Source organism: Mobula hypostoma, chromosome 5 (assembly GCF_963921235.1).
Source record: "Mobula hypostoma chromosome 5, sMobHyp1.1, whole genome shotgun sequence".
Classification (NCBI taxonomy): Eukaryota; Metazoa; Chordata; class Chondrichthyes; order Myliobatiformes; family Myliobatidae; genus Mobula; species Mobula hypostoma.
In genome coordinates this window covers 87,457,185-87,477,089 of record NC_086101.1, presented here as the reverse complement: position 1 = coordinate 87,477,089, position 19,905 = coordinate 87,457,185, and the positions used below count along the sequence as shown (strand labels likewise).

The 19,905-nt window shown below is 40.4% G+C and overlaps 1 protein-coding gene across 3 annotated transcripts in view; it reads right to left on the bottom strand.

Moving 5' to 3' along the window:
- The window catches only part of LOC134346855 (low-density lipoprotein receptor-related protein 1-like), a 2,119,020-nt gene that overhangs the window by 581,491 nt on the left and 1,517,624 nt on the right, over nt 1-19,905 (bottom strand). For all 3 annotated transcript variants that reach the window (XM_063048628.1, XM_063048629.1, XM_063048630.1), the window contains 3 exons: nt 15,440-15,667; nt 14,006-14,180; nt 11,564-11,658 (listed from right to left, as the gene is read on the bottom strand). In XM_063048628.1, coding sequence (XP_062904698.1) covers nt 11,564-11,658; nt 14,006-14,180; nt 15,440-15,667 — 498 coding nt within the window. The remainder of the gene's footprint in view (nt 1-11,563; nt 11,659-14,005; nt 14,181-15,439; nt 15,668-19,905) is intronic.

Here is a 19,905-nt window from a genome sequence, read left to right as displayed (position 1 = left end):
GGAACAGATGTAGGGAAGAAGGAAGAAAAAGAAAATAGCAAAGTTCTTTGCACTGTTAGTGATAAACAGAGACTAAGAGGTGGAAAATTTCTTAAATGCATTTATTTTAATGCTAGGAGCATTATAAGAAAGGTGGATGAGCTTAAAGCATGGATAGATATCTGGAAGTATGATGTGGTAGGTATTAGTGAAACATGGTTACAGGAGGGATGTGATTGGCAACTAAATATTCCTGGGTTTAATTGCTTTGGGTATGACAGAATCAAAGGAACAAGAGGGAGAGGTGTTGCATTGCTTGTCAGAGAAAATATTACAATGGTGCTCTGGCAGGATAGATTAGAGGGCTAGTCTAGGGAGGCTATTTGGGTGGAATTGAGGAATGGGAAAGGTGTAGTAACACTTATGGGGGTGTATTATAGACCACTAAATGGAGAGCAAGAAATGGAGGAGCAAATTTGTAAGGAGATAGCAGATATTTGTAGAGAGCACAAGGTTGTGATTGTAGGAGATTTTAATTTTCCACACATAGACTGGGAAGCCCATACTGTAAAAGGGCTGGATGGTTTGGAGTTTGTAAAATGTGTGCAGGATAGTTTTTTTTGCAGCAATACATAGAGTTACCAACTAGAGAAGGTGCAGTGTTGGATCTCCTGTCAGGGAATGAGATAGGTCAGGTGACAGAGGTATGTGTTGGGGAGCACTTTGGGTCCAGTGATCACAATGCTATTAGTTTCAATATAATTATGGAGAAGGATAGGTCAGGACCTAAGTTTGAGATTGTTGATTGGAGAAAGGCTAACTTTGAGGAGATGTGAAAGGATTTAGAAGGAGTGGATTGGGACAATTTGTTTTATGGGAAGGATGTAATACAAAAATGGAGGTCATTTAAAGGTGAAATTTTGAGGGTACAGAATCTTTATGTTCCTGTTAGGTTGAAAGGAAAGGTTAAAGGTTTGATAGAGCCATGGTTTTCAAGGGATACTGGAAACTTGGTTCAGAAAAAGAGAGATATCTACAATAAAAAATAGGCAGCACGGAGTAAATGAGGTGCTCGAGGAATATAAAGAATGTAAAAAAGAATCTTAAGAAAGAAATTAGAAAAGCTAAAAGAAGATATGAGGTCGCTTTAGCAAGTGAAGTGAAAATAAATCCCAAGGATTTCTACCGTTATATTAATAGCAAAAGGATAGTGAGGGATAAAATTGGTCCCTTAGAGAATCAGAGTGGACAGCTATGTGTGAAGCCAACAGAGATGGGGGAGATTCTGAACAATTTCTTTTCTTCGGTATTCACTAAGGAGAAGGATATTGAAGTGCGTAAGATAAGGGAAACAGGTAGGAAAGTTATGGAAACTATGATGATTAAAGAAGAGGAAGTACTGGAGGTTTTAAGGAATATAAAAGTGGATAAGTCTCCGGGTCCTGACAGGATATTCCCTAGGACCTTGAGGGAAGTTAGTGTGGAAATAGCAGGGGCTCTGACAGAAATATTTCAAATGTCATTAGAAACAGGGATGGTGCCGGAGGATTGGCGTATTGCTCATGTTGTTCCATTGTTTAAAAACGGTTCTAAGAGTAAACCTAGCAATTATCGGCCTGTGATCTTGACGTCAGTGGTGGGTAAATTGACGAAAAGTATTCCTAGAGATGGTATATATAATTATCTGGATAGACAGGTTCTGATTAGGACCAGTCAACATGGATTTGAGTGTGGAAGGTCAAGTTTGAGAAATCTTATTGAAATTTTTGAAGAGGTCACTAGGAAAGTTGACAAGGGTAAAGCAGTGGATGTTGTCTACATGGACTTCAGTAAGGCCGTTGACAAGGTCCCAAACGGAAGGTTGGTTAGTAAGGTTCAATCGTTCGGTATTAATATTGAAGAAGTAAAATGAATTCAGCAGTGGCTGGATGGGAGACACCAGAGAGTAGTGGTGGATAACTGTTTGTCAGATTGGAGGCCGGTGACTAGTGGTGGGCCTCAGGGATCTGTAATGGGTTCAATGTTATTTGTCATACACATTAATGATCTGGATGATGGGGTGGTAAATTGGATGAGTAAGTATGCAGATGATACAAAGATAGGTGGAGTTGTGGATAACGAAGTAAGTTTTTAAAGCTTGCAGAGAGATTTATGCCAGTTAGAAGCGTGGGCTGAAAGATGGCAGATGGAGTTTAATGCTGATAAATGTGAGGTGCTACATTTTGGTAGGACCAACCAAAATAGGACACACATGGTAAAAAGTAAGGCATTGAAGAATGCAGTAGAACAGAGGGATCTAGGAATAATGGTGCATAGTTCCCTGAAAGTGGAATCTCATATGGATAGGGTGATGATGAAAGCTTTTGACATGCTGGCCTTTATAAATCAGAACATTGAGTATAGGAGTTGGGATGTAATGTTGAAATTGTACAAGGCATTGGTAAGGCCAAATTTGGAGTATTGTTTACAGTTCTGGTCACCAAATTATAAGAAGGATGTCAACAAAATAGAGAGAGTACAGAGAAGATTTACTAGAATGTTACCTGGGTTTCATCGCCTAAGTAACAGAGAAAGGTTGAACAAGTTGGGTCTTTATTCTTTGGAGCGTAGAAGGTTGAGGGGGGACTTGATAGAGGTATTTGAAATTGAGGGGGATAGATAGAGTTGACGTGGATAGGCTTTTTCCATTGAGAGTGGGGGAGATTCAAACAAGAGGACATGAGTTGAGAGTTAAAGGGCAAAAGTTTAGTGGTAACATGAGGGGGAATTTCTTTACTCAGGGAGTGGTAGCTGTGTGGAATGAGCTTCCAGCAGAAGTGGTTGAGGCAGGTTCGATGTTGTCTTTTAAAGTTAAATTGGACAGCTTATATGGACAAGAAAGGAATGGAGGGTTATGGGCTGAGTGCAGGTCGGTGGGACTAGGTGACAGTAAGAGTTCGGCATGGACTAGAAGGGCCGAGATGGCCTGTTTCCTTGCTGTAATTGTTATATGATATTTGCCTGGCTTTCTGCATAGCTACGTTCCAATGAGACAGGGAAAGGATGGTAGGGTACAGGGACCATGGTGTACAAAGGCTGTTGAAAATCTAGTCAAGAAGAAAGGAAAATCTTACAAAAGTTTCAAAAAAACTTGGTAATGATAGAGATCTAGAAAATAATAAGGCTAGCAGGATGGAGCTTAAGAATGAAATTAGGAGAGCCAGAAGGGGCTATGACAAGGCCTTGGTGAGCAGGATTAAGGAAAACCTCAAGGCATTCTACAAGTATGTGAAGAGCAAGAGGATAAGACATGAGAGAATAAGACCAATCAAGTGTGACAGTGGAAAAGTGTGTATGGAAATGGAAGAAGTAACAGAGGTATTTAATGAATACTTCGCTTCAGTATTCACTACAGAAAAGGACCTTGGCGATTGTAGGGATGACTTCTAGTGGACTGAAAAGCTTGAGCATATTGATATTAAGAAAGAGGATGTGCTGGAGCTTTTGGAAAGTGTCAAATTGGATAAGTCACCGGGACCAGACCACATACACCCCAGGCTACTGTGGGAGGTGAGGGAGGAGATTGCTGAGCCTCTGGCAATGATCTTTGCATCATCAATGGGGATGTGAGAGGTTCCGGAGGATTGGAGGGTTGCAGATGTTTCTCCCTTATTCAAGAAAGGGAGTAGTGATCGCCCAGGAAATTTGATTAGTGAGTCTCAATTCAGTGGTTGCTAAGTTGATGGAAAAAGTCCTGAGAGGCAGGATTTGTGAATATTTGGAGAGGCATAATATGATTAGGAATAATCAGCATGGCTTTGTCAAAGGCAAGTTGTGCCTTACGAGCCTGAGTGAATTTTTTGAGGATGTGACTAAACACATTGATAAAGGTAGAGCAGCAGATGTACCATATATGGATTCCAGCAAGGCATTTGATAAGGTTCCTCATGCAAGACTTATTGAGAAAGTAAGGAGGCATGGGATCCAAGGATACCTTGCTTTGTGGATCCATAATTGGCTTGCCCACAGAAGGCAAAGAGTGGTTGTAGACAGGTCATATTCAGCATAGAAGTTGGTGACCAGTGGTGTGTCTCAGGGATCTGTTCTGGGACACCTTCTCTTTGTGATTTTTATAAATGAGCTGGATGAGGAAGTGAAGAGATGGGTTAGTAAACTTACTGATGACACAAAGGTTGGGTGTGTTGTGGATCGTGCGGAGGGCTGTCGGAGGTTACAGCAGGACATCAATAGGATGCAAAACTGGGCTGAGAAGTGGCACATGGAATTCAACCCAGATAAGTGTGAGGTGGTTCATTTTGGGAGGTCAAATACATTGGCAGAATGTAGTATTAATTGTAAGACTCTTGCCGATGTGGAGGATCAGGCGGATCTTGGGGTCCAAGTCCATAGGATACTCAAAGTTGCTTTGCAGGTTGACTGTGTGGTTAAGAAGGCATGCAGTGTATTGGCCATCATCAGCCGTGGATTGAATACGAGAGGCGAGAGGTAATGTTGCAGCTGTATAGGACCCTGGTCAGACCCCACTTGGAGTACTGTGCTCAGTTCTGGTCGCCTCACTGCAGGAAGGACGTGAAAACCATAGAAAGGGTCAGAGGAGATTTACAAGGATGTTGCCTGGATTGGGGAGCATGCCTTATGAGAATAGTTTGAGTGAACTTGGTCTTTTCTCCTTAGAGCGATGGAGGATGATAGATGATCTGACAGAGGTGTATAAGATGATGAGAAGCATTGATCGTGTGGCAGAACAGAGGCATTTTTTCCCCAGGGCTGAAATGGCTAACACAAGAGGACACAGTAATAAGGTGCTTGGCAGTAGGTACACAGGAGATGTCAGGGATATACTTTTAATGCAGAAAGTGGTGAGTGCGCGGAATGGGCTGCCAGTGATGGTGGTGGAGGCGGATACAATAGGATCATTTAAGAGACTCTTGGATAGATACATGGAGCTTAGAAAAATAGAAGGCTATGGGTAACCCGAGGTAATTTCAAAAGTTAAGTACATGTTCGGCACAACATTGTGGGCCGAAGGCCCTGTATTGTGCTGTAGGTTTTCTATGTTTCTCTGAGGTGAGGCCTACCTACAGGTGGAGATAGAAGGAGATTCCAAACAGTCTCTCACAATCAACACACATAAAAGGACTTTATTGCTTTTATAATCTTATTTTTGGAGTAGCATCTGCACCTGCACCCTGGCAAAAAGCTATAGCAGAAAACAAGTGAAAATCCCACAGCCTTTGCATCATGTCCCTTACTGCTGCTGAGTAAAATTATGCACACATTGGCAGAGAGGCCTTGAGTCTGGTTTGAGATGTAAAACATTTCAACCACTTTCTGTGTGGGAGAGAGCTTACCCTCATTACTGACCATCAACCACTGGTGTCCATTTTCAATCGACAGAAAGGATTCCTCTAGCAGCAGCAGCATGAACGCAGAGACAGATTACAAGATTGAATTCAAGAGGACGACTAATCATAAAAATTTTGATGGATTGTCCTGTTTATCCTTGGAATAGGGACTACCTGAAAGCTTTACAGAAGTGGACACTTATCTTGCATTAGTGGACACTAATGCAAATTGAAAGTCCCCTTATTATGGCAGAGATGATCCAAAGGAAAACCAAAACAGACCACACACTGTCTACGGGGCACCCCAGAATGGCTGGAATGTGCAAGCAGAAATTCCAGTTCTTCCATTTTTCCCATCACCAGGATGAACTTACACTTGACTGGATCTGTCTCATGGAGGGATTTAGAATTGTTGCACCTTCCAAGCTGAGAGCCAAAGTATTGTAGGTGCCACATTGAGGTGTAGTCAAAATGAAGCCATTGGGTCAAAGCTTTGTCTAGTGGCCTGGAGTAGATCAGCAGATAGAGCAGCTTGTCATGGACTGTTTGAGATGCCAACACACCCAGAAGAAAGGTGTTCAGAGCTGGTCAGAACCACTTGCAGTTTGAGAGCCAACTCCTTCAAGCACCACTGCAAAGGCCCCAGAACCTGAGATTGTTTCACAGCCACGTGTCTCCCCTGCCAAGCAGAGAGACTCCTCTCCCCCACATGTCAGGAAAATCGTTATCCCACAAGAGTAAGAAAACTTCCTCAGAGATTAAATCTGTAGGGCTGATTGGGCAGTCTGCTGTCTCCAAGAATATTCCAGGAGGCAGAGGTAGCGTTCACGAGTCTCATGGCAAAAGGACTGTGGGATGGGGTGTGACCTGATGTTCAACCCCTCTTTGCAACTTAAAGCTTCCATCGGTCGCCGATGAAAGTGATGAGGGAGATTGAAACACTGAGGTGAATGCAGAGGGTGAGAACCACCTGCTTGTCTTTGTATCGCTCGTGGGAGAGGGGAAACTGCCTTTTGATTGCTGTTTGGGTCGCTCTGCTGCCGGAGAGAGGAGAGGCAGCCACTGTGCCTTGAGAATGTTACCCAGGTTTTCTGCATTTGGGTATGGATATAAATATGGACTAGGACTATGGACTTTTTTCCAAGTCTTATAGTTTTTTCTATTCTGTATTTTTTGTCTGACCTCGCTTGTTTTTTTGTGTGCTGAGGAGGGGGATTTAGGGAAGGGGTTGATGTGCCTGTTCCTTTTTTGTTTGATTTTTTGTGCGGAGAGGAGTGATTTGAGGATAACTGTGCTGTTGTTCTTTTCTTTCTTAGTTGCATGGCTATCTGGAGAAGAAGAATTTCAAAGTTGTATACTTTGATAATAAGTGAACCTTTGAACCTTTGAATTTAAAATTTACTATGCTGTGGATGTCTACATACTTGTATATGGTAGTTGTATTTTTATCATGTACTGTGTGTGTATATATCTGGCAATCAGTAATCCTGTTCCACCGCTGGTTTCGACAAAATATTCGCCAGCCTAATTTCACATCGCAGCACCAACCTCTTGCTACTGTTTTGGTGGCTCTATTAACAGAATCAGCTGTTGGCATGGTCTTTAAAAGAAGCAAGTCATTCCTCTGTGTTATTCTGCATTTATTTAACCTGTGCCTGTGAAGTTCTGAAAAAGTTCAGCAGTGGTGTGTCAATGAAAAGCATATGTATAACATTGGCTCTTCAGCAGTCTATGATATAAAGAAAAGTTGCTCCAGTTCTTTGCTGACAGTGAAGCAATAAAGCAATTGTGCATAAGGAAAACAATGAAAGCTGGAAGATGTTCACAACTCAATAAGGTTTTCGTAAAGTGGTTTAAACTCTGCATCAGTAAAGGTGTAGGACCGCTAGGAGAGATGGTGAAGGAACAAGTGAAATTACTTCACGAGTAATTAGGACTGAATTATGAGTGTGATTTCAATGAAGGATGGCCTCAGTGTTTCAAGCAGCAACGTGGCATAAAATTTCGTGCAGTGTGATGTGAAAAACGGTCAGCAAACAAGGAAGAAGCTGCTCATTTTGATAATGAGTTCGCTAAGTTAATTTCTGATGAAAATTTAACTCCTGAGCAGGTCTACAATGTGGACAAAGCCACCTTGTATTGCTATTGTACTCCAAGATGAACACTGACTACAGAGGATGCAGAACCACCAAATAGAATATAAAGCATCAGAAGATCGTGTCTCTATGTTGGGCTGCTCTAATGCTTCAGGAGCCCAGAGGTGTAAGTTGTTAGTCACTAGAAAAAATTTATCTCTCAGGGTTTTCAAAGGTATGAAGCAGTCCAACATGTCCAGTAAGTTACCATGCCAACAAAAAAGGATGGATTATCATGGACTTTACATTGGAATGGTTTGAACACCCTGACACAGTGGTGCCAAGAAAACAGCCTCCCCCTCAATGTCAAAAAAACTAAGGAGTTGATTGTGGATTACAGGAGGAACGGAGACAGACTAGCCCCTATTAACATCAATGGGACTGTAGTTGAGAACGTGAGTAGTTTCAAGTTTCTCAGTGCACACATCACCCAGGATCTCACCTGGACTATACATACTGGCTGTGTAGTGGAAAAAAAAAACACGACAGCGCATCTTTCACCTCAGGTGGCTGAAGGAATTTGGCATGAGCCCCCAAATCCTCAGGACTTTCTATGGGAGCACCATCGAGAGCATCCTGACTGGCTGTGTCACTGCCTGTTACGGGAACTGTACTACCCTCAATCACAGGGCACTGCAGAGAGTGATGCGGACAGCCCAGCACATCTGTGGATGTGAACTTTCCACTATTCAGGAAACTTACAGCAGCAGGTGTGTAAAAAGGGCTCGCAGGGTCATCAGGGGCTCCAACCAACCCAACCACAAACTATTTCAGCTGCTTCTGTCTGGCAAACCACACCACAGCATTAAGGACCAACAGCTTCTTTAATCAGATCATCAGATTTATCAATATACATTGAACTGATTGCATATCTGACTGTACGTTGTATCTGACTGACACACATGTATACCAAACTATTCTGTATACAATCTTAGTGTTTGGGCACTATCTTCCCACAATTCCCTTCCTTACTGCTTGTACATAGCGACAGAGATGCAGCATAAAGACTTTTACTCCCTCATGTTGTGAGATAAAATTCTAATTCTTATTCTAACATTACTCTGTTCCAGCAGTGAGAGCTCACTGTGAGTCTGTGGATCTAGACAAAAATTGTAAAATAATGCCGATATTAGATAACTGCTCTGCGTATCAAAAAGCAGAACTCTTGGTAAAGGATAATGTTTACAGTATCTGCCTTTGATCCAACTGTATGTCATGAATTTAACCCTGGACAATAGCATTTTATGCTCTTTGAAGGCAAAGTATTGCTCCCTGTTTATGAGGTGGCTCCTGAGTGCAAACCAGTACAGGAATTAGTGAAATAACTTAACGTGCGAGATATGATTTATGGAGTTGCTGACGCTTGGGAGTCAGGAGAAGTATCAACACTGAAGAATAGATGGCATAAATTGTGGCCAAGTTTAATGTTTGAGTCTGCACCTGGTGAGGAAATTGGAAATGACTTTACAGGATTTAGGGTTTCCAAGCTAAAACAGACTGTTCATGACCTGCTTTCTTATACTAAAGATCTAAGTAATCCTGCTGTGAAGGATATTGCATCAAGGCTGGATGCAAATAACATTAACAAGCGGATGGGTATTGATAATAATGAACCTACAGTTCCTTATTATACTGATGCTGAAATTGTGCAGTAGGCTGCAAGTCCAGAGTCAAAAGACAGTGGGGGAGAAAGTTTTGATGAAAACAAGGAAGAGGTAGCTGAAAGAATGTCTGTTGATAGATTAAGTCAGCTGACAGATGAACTGATAAAAAGATCTCAAGCAATACACTTTTATTACTGAATAAGAAATATTGAATATGGACAAGCTGCAAGATAAACTAATTAAAGAAAGACCAAAAGACATGAAACAGGTTAGCTTGCAGGATATGTTCAGAAAAATAATTAGGGGAAGTTCAAGACAGGACTAAACGCTTGAAAACTCAGTGCCGTCAGCTTCAGCTCAGCCACATGTGCTGCCCCTACTATCACCAGTTCTGAAGATGCTGTCCCAACTTCATCACTACCACTAGGTCATGAAGATTCAATTGTCATTCAAGATGAAACGCAAGACAACCCTGATGACCCCCACTTTCAGACATGTAACTCTGCTTATTTGTACAATCCAACTCTGCACTTTGGAAGTGGCAACAACCAACCTTCTGAAGTAACTAAACCTTGGAAGATATGTTGCCTGAACCGTACTTCAATGAATTGTGCTTGCTTTTCATTTGTTGTTTGTTTTTTCTTTATTATCGAACGATGAGCAGATCATCAAGTGTATTAGAGGTGGTTATTTATTTAATCCTAACCTAGCCACTTGTGATTCAGCAAAATCACTAATCCAGCACTGCACAGGTCTTAATCATTCCAGATTGTAGTGGTCAGACTCTGTGTGTGTGTGTGTGTTTATTTATATAGATTACTAATGAGCAATATGTAATATTTTGAGATGAGATGCATTCTATATTGAGTTGGAGTTTATAGCTATGCAGGGAGGAGCGAAAAGTATTTAATATTTCAGTAGTATTCCAATAACTTTGTAAATACCTGTATATTGTTTGATTAAGTATTTGCATTCTTTGTTTGTTAACAAAATTCATTATGGGTTAAATGTGAGAAGTACGTGAATGGCATATGTCACTACGTCACCCTTGGCCTCAATAACTCCTTGAGCAATTAGGTCCTTGATTTCTTCACTGGCAAATCCCAGACAGTTCAGATTAGCAACAACATCTCCTCCAGTATCTGCATCAGAACAAGTGGACCATAAAGCTGTGTGCCTAGACCCCTGCTCTACTTGCTTTGCACTTATGACATTGTGGCTAAACACAATTCCTTTGCTGTATTGAGGTTAGTTGACGACACCGCTGTCAACTGTAGGCTGAATCAAAGGTGGTGACGAATCAGCATATAGGAGGGAGATTGAAAATCCGGCTGAGTGGTGTCAGCAAAACCATGGAGCTGATTATTGACTTCAGCTCGAGCCAGTCCTTGTCAGAGGATCAGAGGTGGAGAGTGTCAGCAACTTTAAATTCCTCAGTTTTATCATTCTGGTGGGCCTGTCCTGGGCCTAGAACATAAATGTAATTACAAAGGAAGCACAACAGCACCACTACTTTCTTAGTAGTCTGCAAAGATTTGGCATGACATTTAAAACTTTGAAAAACTCCTACAGATGTGTTGTGGAGAGTATACTGACTGGCTGCATCACAGCCTGTTATGGAAACACCAATGCCTTTGAAAAGTAAATCGTACAATAAGTAGTAGATATGGCCCAGTCCATCACAGATAAAGCCCTCCCCACCATTGAGCAGATCTACATGAAGCATTGTTGCAGGAAAGCAGCATCCATTATCAGCAACCCTCATCGCCAAGGTCATGATCTCTTCTCACTTTTGCCATCAGCAAGAAGGTAAGGAGCCTTAAGATTCACACTACCTGGGTCAGGAACAGTTACTACCCCTCAACCATCAGACTGCTGAACAAAAGGGGATAACCTCACTCAACTTCACTTGCCTATCATTGAAATGTTCCCACAACCTATGGACTCGCTTTCAAGGACACTTCATCTCATGATCTTGATAATTATTGCTTATTTATTTATTATTATTATTTCTTTCTTTTTGTATTTCCACAGTTTGTTGTCTTTTGTACACTGTTTGACACCCAAGTTGATGTGATCTTTCATTCATTCTATTCCTTTTTGGATTTTTTGAGTATGTCTGCATAAAAAAAACTCAGGGTTGTATACGATGACATATATATACTTTGATAATAAATGTTATTTGAAATTTGAGCTTTAAACCATGTCATATGTGAGGGCTTCACTAAAAAGAAAACTGAGTGCACAAATATCCCCAGCTCCTGTGTTTTTCTTTCAACTAGTTTCTGGAGTTACAAAACATAACAGTACCAGATATGCTGATTACTGATATTTCAAAATACCTCCATTATCTTTACTTTCTAGCATAATTCTTGGTTACTGTAAGTCTTTATTCATACATTTATTTCATATGTACTGTATATACCATAAGCAAACACAGCTTTAGAAGTTCCTGTCATTGAATCTATCAAGGCTTGAAAAGAGTAAATATTTGAATTACCAACTGGTTCCCTTTGATTCATGAAAAGGTTCTTGATATTGCTGCCATCCAGGTTTGCTGAGCTGATATTGTTTCCATCGATCCAGCAGAGTATCCTGTAACAGGAAATATGGATACACAAGATGAAATTAAAAACTAGTTTCACATTAGTGTAGATGTCATTATTCTAATGCCTTGCTTCTAGCTTTTCACCTATGATTTGTTTTTGAGTTGCTTTGTAACAAATCCTTCCAGATTATCTCTACTGGAGGATTTTATGGGACAAATAGACTTGATCATTTGCTATTGTGAATGAGATTAATTAAAAACAGTTATAAGGCATTAAAATCTATTTTGGGTGAGCGCTCTTTGTACTTGTGTTCCAAAATATTGAATAGGCCTGGATGGGTTTGGCTGGAAAGTCAGAAACTTAAAAAACAAATCATATTGCTTTAAAAGTTACACAGTATCCCAATCACAAACAAGAGAAAATCTGTGGATGCTGGAAATCCCAGCAACACACACAAAATGCTGGAGGAACTCAGCAAGACAGGCAGCATCTATGGAAAAGAGTACAGTCGATGTTTTAGCCTGAGACCCTTCCTCATGATTGGACAAAACAATTTTCCAGCCTTTTTTCCAGTCCTGATGAAGGGTCTTGGCCCAAAACGTCGACTGTACTCTTTTTCCATGGATGCTGCCTGGCCCGCTGAGTTCATCCAGCATTTTGTGTGTGTGTTACAATATCCTAATTGTGCTTTCACAGTTCTTGAAACAACATTCTTCTATTTCCTGACACATGTTGGGACCAGCTTCAAAACATGGACCACAGCAATTCATCACCAAGGACCACAACCTGCCAAGGGAAACCAGAAATGGGTGGTAATTAAGCACCTAAAAATGTTCCAGAAAAAATAGGGAAATTGATGCCTTACCCTTCTTAAAGAAGCTGAAAATAATAGCACTATATATAACTGTAGTAAATGTAGCTTTAATATTTTGGCCTCAATTTACCTCTAAATATTTGTGTAATCGAAGGTTTGTCAGCACCAATCCTAATGTTAATTCAAGGGATGAAAGTACTCGTATTGTTCAATAATTTAAAAGAAGATTACTTTGATGCAAATCCTCCGTGAAGGCTTTCACAGAGAGTTGATTGAAACATTTCATTTCAGATTTACAGTGGAGTATGGCAGCTATGTGGAGAGCAATTCTGCATGTCCAGTACATCAAGCAGGGGGAGGGCTGTGTGTTGATTAATCTGTCATTCTAAGAATGGATTCTACAACTCTGCTTATTTTCTCATGAAGCCAGTAAATGAGTTGCTATAGTAACACTAGAGAAAGAAATAAGTTCGGTTTTGTGGGGACATTGGTATGACTTGTGCACAGACGTAAGATTCCTGCAAATTAACTATTTAGAGTCTTTTTCCCATATATATGGATTGTTACAGGAATTGAGTAGAATTGCAAGATGGGGCAACATTAAGAGACTTTGAATGTAGATTCTGATAGATGGAGTTGTTAAAGGGATTCCAGTGCGATCTAAGTGAACAGGGTGTTCATGAAATCTCATGGATATTTAGTTAGCAGGTAGGAAGGCAAATGGTGTCTAGAACATGAGGAGTTAAAAACATCCCTTGAGGAGTGGGCAAGTGTATAAGGCTCTCCTGGAATATGTTGATGATGGGCCTAATTCATTTTTGTTTTTGCAGAAGTAAAGAGGGTAATAGGCTGGGATATGACAAGATGAAACACATTTGACTACACTGCAGACATCAGCAAGGCTGCACTTAGCAGATTTTACAAATGGAATTGGGAGATGGGTGGAAACATGGAGAAAGGCAGCAATGAAGAAGTTTGTTGCAGAGGGACGGTGTGAGTCTGAACCACTGGGTATTTCAGTTGTTTTCTGCAAGGGCGGTTTATTTCCCATGAGACCTCTATGAACTCAATCTCCAAAATGTCATTAAACAATGAATCTTTCTGGCTTATGCAGCAAGTCAATGGTTATACTTTATACTTCACTTTATCATTTTAGTAACCTACAGAAGAAATCAAATTGTTAAAATTTCCCATGAATGAAAATTTAAAGAAAGTACTGATTCATGCTGGAAATTAGAAATAAAAACAGAAAGTGCTGGAAACACTATATTTGATTTACATACTGAGTGTTTCAAATATTTTTGATTTTCATTTTTCTTAAACTCTCTTACCATAAGTTTGGGCAATGAAGATTTATTTTACTTTCTTCATTTGTCAGGGATGATGCTTGCAATACAGTTGACTTGTAAATAGAAATTCTGCCATTACATGTTATTTTTTGCTTACTAAACCACTGCAGAAACTACTCAAGCACAGAATTGTGATTTGAATAGACAGTTGCAGTAATTACTTCAAACATAAAATTGAATTTTTGTTTTGTTTTGCTCTCTGCAGTAAAATAAACTGTTCAATAGCTTACCCTTTAAGTGGGTGTACTACTAGAAACTGTGGGTGATCAAGTCCATGAATTATGGAGGTCCGCAGGGAGCCATTTAATCGTGCAACGTTAACCTGAGCCTCTTCTAAATCTGAACTTGTCCAGTAAATGTTTCTGGAAACCCAGTCCACAGCAATTGCATGCGCATATGGCAGGTCTATAAAGAAAAATAATTGACTTAGTGCCTAAGTATAGTTGCATAAAAATAGCATGAAATTAAAGCAATTTGTATTGAAAAAGAAGTATGTGAACGGGTGAGGTAAAGCCACTCGAATGCAATGATATCTTACTAACTCACTCATCAGTATTTATTTTATGAAAATAGGACCCGGAACTTGATCTCTACGTAACATTCATTAAATTACTTCATTTGGACATCAATTACCCAATGCAAAGCCAATAAACCTCTCCCTCCCAAAAGGGGAACAATTAAAATGCTCAATCTCAATTCTAACTTAAATCAATTGAAACAAAAAATGCTAAGCGTCTTTATCTAATTTTTCCTCCATCTTTGTTTGTACCTGATTTGTATTGAATTCACATTTTTACCCTCATTCACAATATTCTCATCTCAATGGTTAAATAAATAAAGGAGGAGATGATGAGTTCTGGGCTACCAATGCTAAATGCATGTATGATTAGAGGTCACCTGTTGTATTCACCTCATTGTAGTCAATACCACTGATTTCAATATAGCAATATTACTAACATTTTTGTTGACACTGTATTTCAACTAATTTCCAAATAATAAAAAAAATCTTTTAAGAAGCATTGCAAAATACACACTTGTCTTCCCACTTCCAGAGGTAGATTTGAATCATAAAATAGTTTCCTATTTTGTTTTTGTTATTCCAATAAATTTAACCTCAGAAATATTTTTTTTAAATCACCATTTCCTCTCATGAAGACACTTCCCTCAAGTAGATCCATGTCATTAAACTTCGGCATTTAACTCCATATTTAATAACATCAATCTTGATCAAATCCATCATTCCATCCTGCAGGGACTGCCAGAGAGCAACAAAGGTGACATGATTTAATTTTCTTAAACCATGGTGTTTGTTTGGCAGTATTTAAATTTTAGAAAACTTTACATCCACTGAAGTCTCAGTAATATTAAATGAGTGCCAACTGGTCTCTTAAATGATCTGTTCTCTTTTCGAGGGCAGCTAGAGATGAATAAGGATGGCTATGTTTTCCAGAGATTCTCCAGATCCCGTAAGTGAAAAAAGAACTCTCTATCATTGCCTTTTCTAAATCCAATATTTCTGCACAAACTAGCTGTAAAAGGAATGTTTGTTTGAGCTCAGGAATTAGAGTATCTGGATAAAATAAATGCACACTTAGGGCTGGCTTTTTTTTTAATGGTGTTAGTCTTTTGTTTGCATTTTCATTTCATCATTAATTTCCACTTACCTGCGGAGACCACTGTTTCTATTCCTGTGCCATTTATGAAGGCTCGTTTTATAAACCGGGGCTTCAAATCAGACCAGTAAATTCGTTCTTCTGATGCATCAAAATCAATGGTTTTAACTTGACTGATATCTGGGTCAGTAAATGGTGTGATGTAATTATAGTATGGATTATCAACATCGACTCCACGGATTTCGGAATTTCTTGAGTAGATTAAAAATTCCTTTTGCTCTGCAGAAAGTAAGAAAATAGTTTAATGTTTAATTCAGCTTTTGCTTAACATTTAAATTTTAAACTGGTTTAAAAGCAATGCAATGCACTGCAAAATAATCTGACATTTCCAAATACCCAATTTCTTTCCTTTCAAAATGAAAAATGTTTTAAATGCTTTTCAAATCTTGACATGTATTTTTAAATTAATCACCTGTCAAATATACAGGCTCCAAAACTCTTTATATCAAAAGTAAATAAAATCCAAAGCTACTTCAGTATAACTTATATTTCTTCCCTTTTATTGGAGGTCTGCAGGACAAGTATCTGAACTGTTGTTTAATTAACTTTGAGAAAAGAACTGGTCTGCTGGCTATAGGAAGAAAAATTGAAAATCCATTCAAGAAGTACATGCTCAGAAATTCTACAATGCCTTTGGTGAAATGTGTAAGATGAAGATAAATTTTACTGGAATTGCATATTAGGATGCTAGTGAATCAGTATAATTTATACCCACTAATCAGCAAAAGACCATTCTGTTATTTATTTTAACAATTATTGTTTTGAAGTTTTACTTAGCTTCTGTATGCCATGACAATCTTTAAAAATTGTGCTTTTATATATCGCGTTCTATGTCCCAGGGGAAATATCTCAAAGACACTATACGTAATAATGAATTGCAGTCATGGTTAAAAATTGAGGGATTAATCTTGGCTAGCATATGGTAAGAATTTTTAATATCAAATGATATTGGGTATTTTACATCCACCTGAACAAATAATAAGATTTGAGGTTTGATACCACATTTAAATGAACAATTAAGTTAGCAGCCTCTTATTAATTTGTGTTGAGTTCCTTCTCTGGGTTTTATTTCAATAGGTACATTTAATGTCAGATAAATGTATACAATATACACCCTGAAATTCTTTTTCTTCGCAAACATCCACAAAAACAGAGGAGTGCCCCAAAGAATGAATGACAGTTAACTGTTAGAACCCCAATGACACCCCCAGCCCCCCCTCCCACACACAAGCAGCAACAAGGCAACAACCACACCCTACCCCCACCTACAAAAAAGCGTCAGCACCCTCCACTGAGCACTCAAGCATGCAGCAAGCATCAATCAAGACACAGACTTGCATTACCCTAAAGACTACTCGCTCTCTCTCTCCCTAATAAGGGAAAAAAGAGGTGTCCCTGTTTCACAGTGAGAGGGGAGACATAACAAACAACTCACTGATTTATGATGTTAGAAGTCTGTTGTGTCGCTTTTTCTGAGCTCTGTGCCCAGAAAGTCGGCACCAGAAAAGCACAGTTCTCTGGACACACAACCCACATATTCATATTAGTTAAAATTGCACTGGAACAGGGAATATAGAACGGTATGGCACAAGAAAAGGCTCTTTGACTCACTGTGTCTGTGCTAACCTGATACCTTCTAATGCCTGCATGAGGTCCTTATCTTTCTAATCCCCACCTGTTCTTGTGTCTCTCCAACTGCCTCTTCAACATTACTATTGTTGCAAAACCCGAAACACTAGTTTATTTCCAGTCTGACCATAGAGTCATAGAGAAGTTCAGCACAGAAACTGGCCCTTCGGCCAATCTTGTCCATGCTGAAACCATTTAAACTGCTTGCTTCTATCGACCAGCACCGGTATCATAGCCCTCCATATCTCTGCTGTCCACGTACCTAACCAAATCTCTCTTAAACAGAGGAATTGAACTCGTTTGCACCACTTGTGCTGGCAGGTCATTCCCCACTCTCACAACCCTTTCAGTGAAGAAGTTTCCCTTCATGTGCCCCTTAAAATTCTCACCTTCCACCTTTAACCCATGACCTCCCGTTGTAGTCCCACCCAACCTCAGCGGAAAAAGGTTAGTGGCATTTACCTTATCGATACCCCTCATAAGTTTATATACCTCTATCAAATTTCCTTTCAATCCTCTATGTTGTAAAGAATACAACCTATTCAATCTTTCCTTATAATTCAGGTTCTCCAGACCTGACAAAGTCCTTGTAAATTGGTTTACTACTTTGTTTTTTGTTCTGATTGTGAATTTTTTGTAAAAATTCTGCAAAAAAAAAGTACGAGTTATGTTTTCTTTTCTTGTGAATGCTGCTTATATGTGCTATGTGCTTCTGATGCTGCTCTAAGTAAGTTGTGCATACATGTATTTTTGCATACGACAATAAGCAATCATAATAATTGACTTTGACTTGTTGTGTTGGGTGTTGGGGACCGAAGGCAAGGATTGAGCCAGTTCTGCCCGCTGCTTCACGATGGTTACCCTGCTCTCCGTGGCACTGAGCCTGAGGCTGTGGCCTGCTCTGGCTGGCTCCGGGCATTATGTCTGCTAGCTTCACAATGATGTGCCCCGCTGTGTGATGAACTGAGGCCGAGGCTGCAGCCTGCCCTGGCTGGCTCCGGGCATTATGTCTGCAAGCTTCGCGACGATGTACCCCGCTGTGTGATGAGGCTGAGGGCCTACTCTGACTGCTCCAGGTTTTATGTCTACGCGTTTCTAACTCTCTCTGTGCATCGGGTGTTTGTTAGTTTTTTTTAATGGGTTCTTTTGGGTTTCACATTTTGTGGCTGCCTGTAAGAGACACATCTCAAAATTGTATAATATAAACATATCTTGATAATAGTTATGCTTTGTGCTTTGAACTTTTCTGTCACCTCCCCTGCCAGTGTGTTCCAAGCACCTAACGTATTCACATCTCCTTTAAACTTTGCACCTTCTTGCCTTAAACCTATTCCTTTTATTATTTGATATTTCCACACTGGGGTAAACAAAAACTGACTACTCTTCCTATGCCTCTTAATAATTTTAAGCAGGGACACAAAAGCTACCAGTGCTGGAATCTGACGTAGAGAAAGTGATAAACACGAGAGGTTCTGCGGATGCTGGAAATCCAGGGTAACACACACAAAATGCTGGAGGAACTCAGCAGGTCATGCAGCATCTATGGTGAGGAAATATGAGTTGACTTTTTGGGCAGGTCTGGAAAAGAAAGGGGAAAAGCCTGAATAAGAAGATGGACAAGGAAGGAGGGCAATGTAGAAGGTGATAAGTGAAGCCAGGTGAGGGGAAGGCACTTGGGCACGGGAGGGGGATGAAGTAAGAAGCTGGGTGGGAGGTGATAGGTGGAAGAAATAAAGGGATGAAGAATAAATCTATTGGGAGAGGAGAGTGGACCAGGGGAGAAAGGGAGGGAAGAGGAGCACCAAAGGGAGGCTATAGGCAATGAGGAGAAGAGAATTGGTAAGAGGAGATCCAGAATGGGGAATGGAAAAGGAGAGAGGGGTAAGGGGTTGAGAAATTACCAGAAGTCAGAGAAATCTGTGTTAATGCCATGTGGCTGAGGGCTACAGAGATGGAATATAAGCTGTTGCTCCTACAACCTGAGAGTGTCTTCATTGCGGCAGACACTGGCATGTCAGAATGAGAATGGCCAGTGGAATTAAAATGGTTGGTCACCGGGGAATCATGTTTGAAACACATCTTCACCTCCCACTGTCCACTTTCCACAGGTCACGCTCCCTCTCTGATTCCTTTGTCAATTTGTTCCTCCCCACCAATCAACCTCCTATCACATATCCCTGTAAGCGGAACAAATGCTACACCTGCCCATTCGCCTCCTCCTTCACCATAAATCAGGGCCCAAATAGTCCTGCCAGGTGAGGCAATACCTCAGTTGCCAGTCTGTCAGGGTCATGTACTCTATCTTGTGCTCCCTGTGTGGCCTCCTCTACATTATTGAGACCCTACATAGATTGGAGGATACTTTGTCGAGCACCTTTGCTCTGTCTGCAACAGGAAGGATTTTGCAGTGGTCAGCCATTTTAATTTCACTTCCTATTCCCATTCTGACATGTTGGTCCACAGCCTTCTCTACTGCTACGATGAAGCCACTCTCAAGTTGGAGGAGCAACACCTCATATTCCATCTGGGTATCCTCCAAACTGACGGCATGAACACTGATTTCTCCAACTTCAAGTAATTCCTTCTTCCCGCCTTTCTTTTCCCATTCTCCATTCTGGCTCTTCTCTCACCTCTTCTCTTCTCCTCACCTGCCTTTCACCTCACTCTGATGCCCCTCCTCCTTCTCTTTCTGAAAATGGTCCACTCTCCTCTCTGGATTCTGATGATGCTCGAAATGTAAGGACAGATGTTGCACATCCTGCAGTTCCAGGTGAAATTGTGAACAATCAGTGTAGGATGGGTGAGGGAGCGAGTCATGAGGAAAGTGG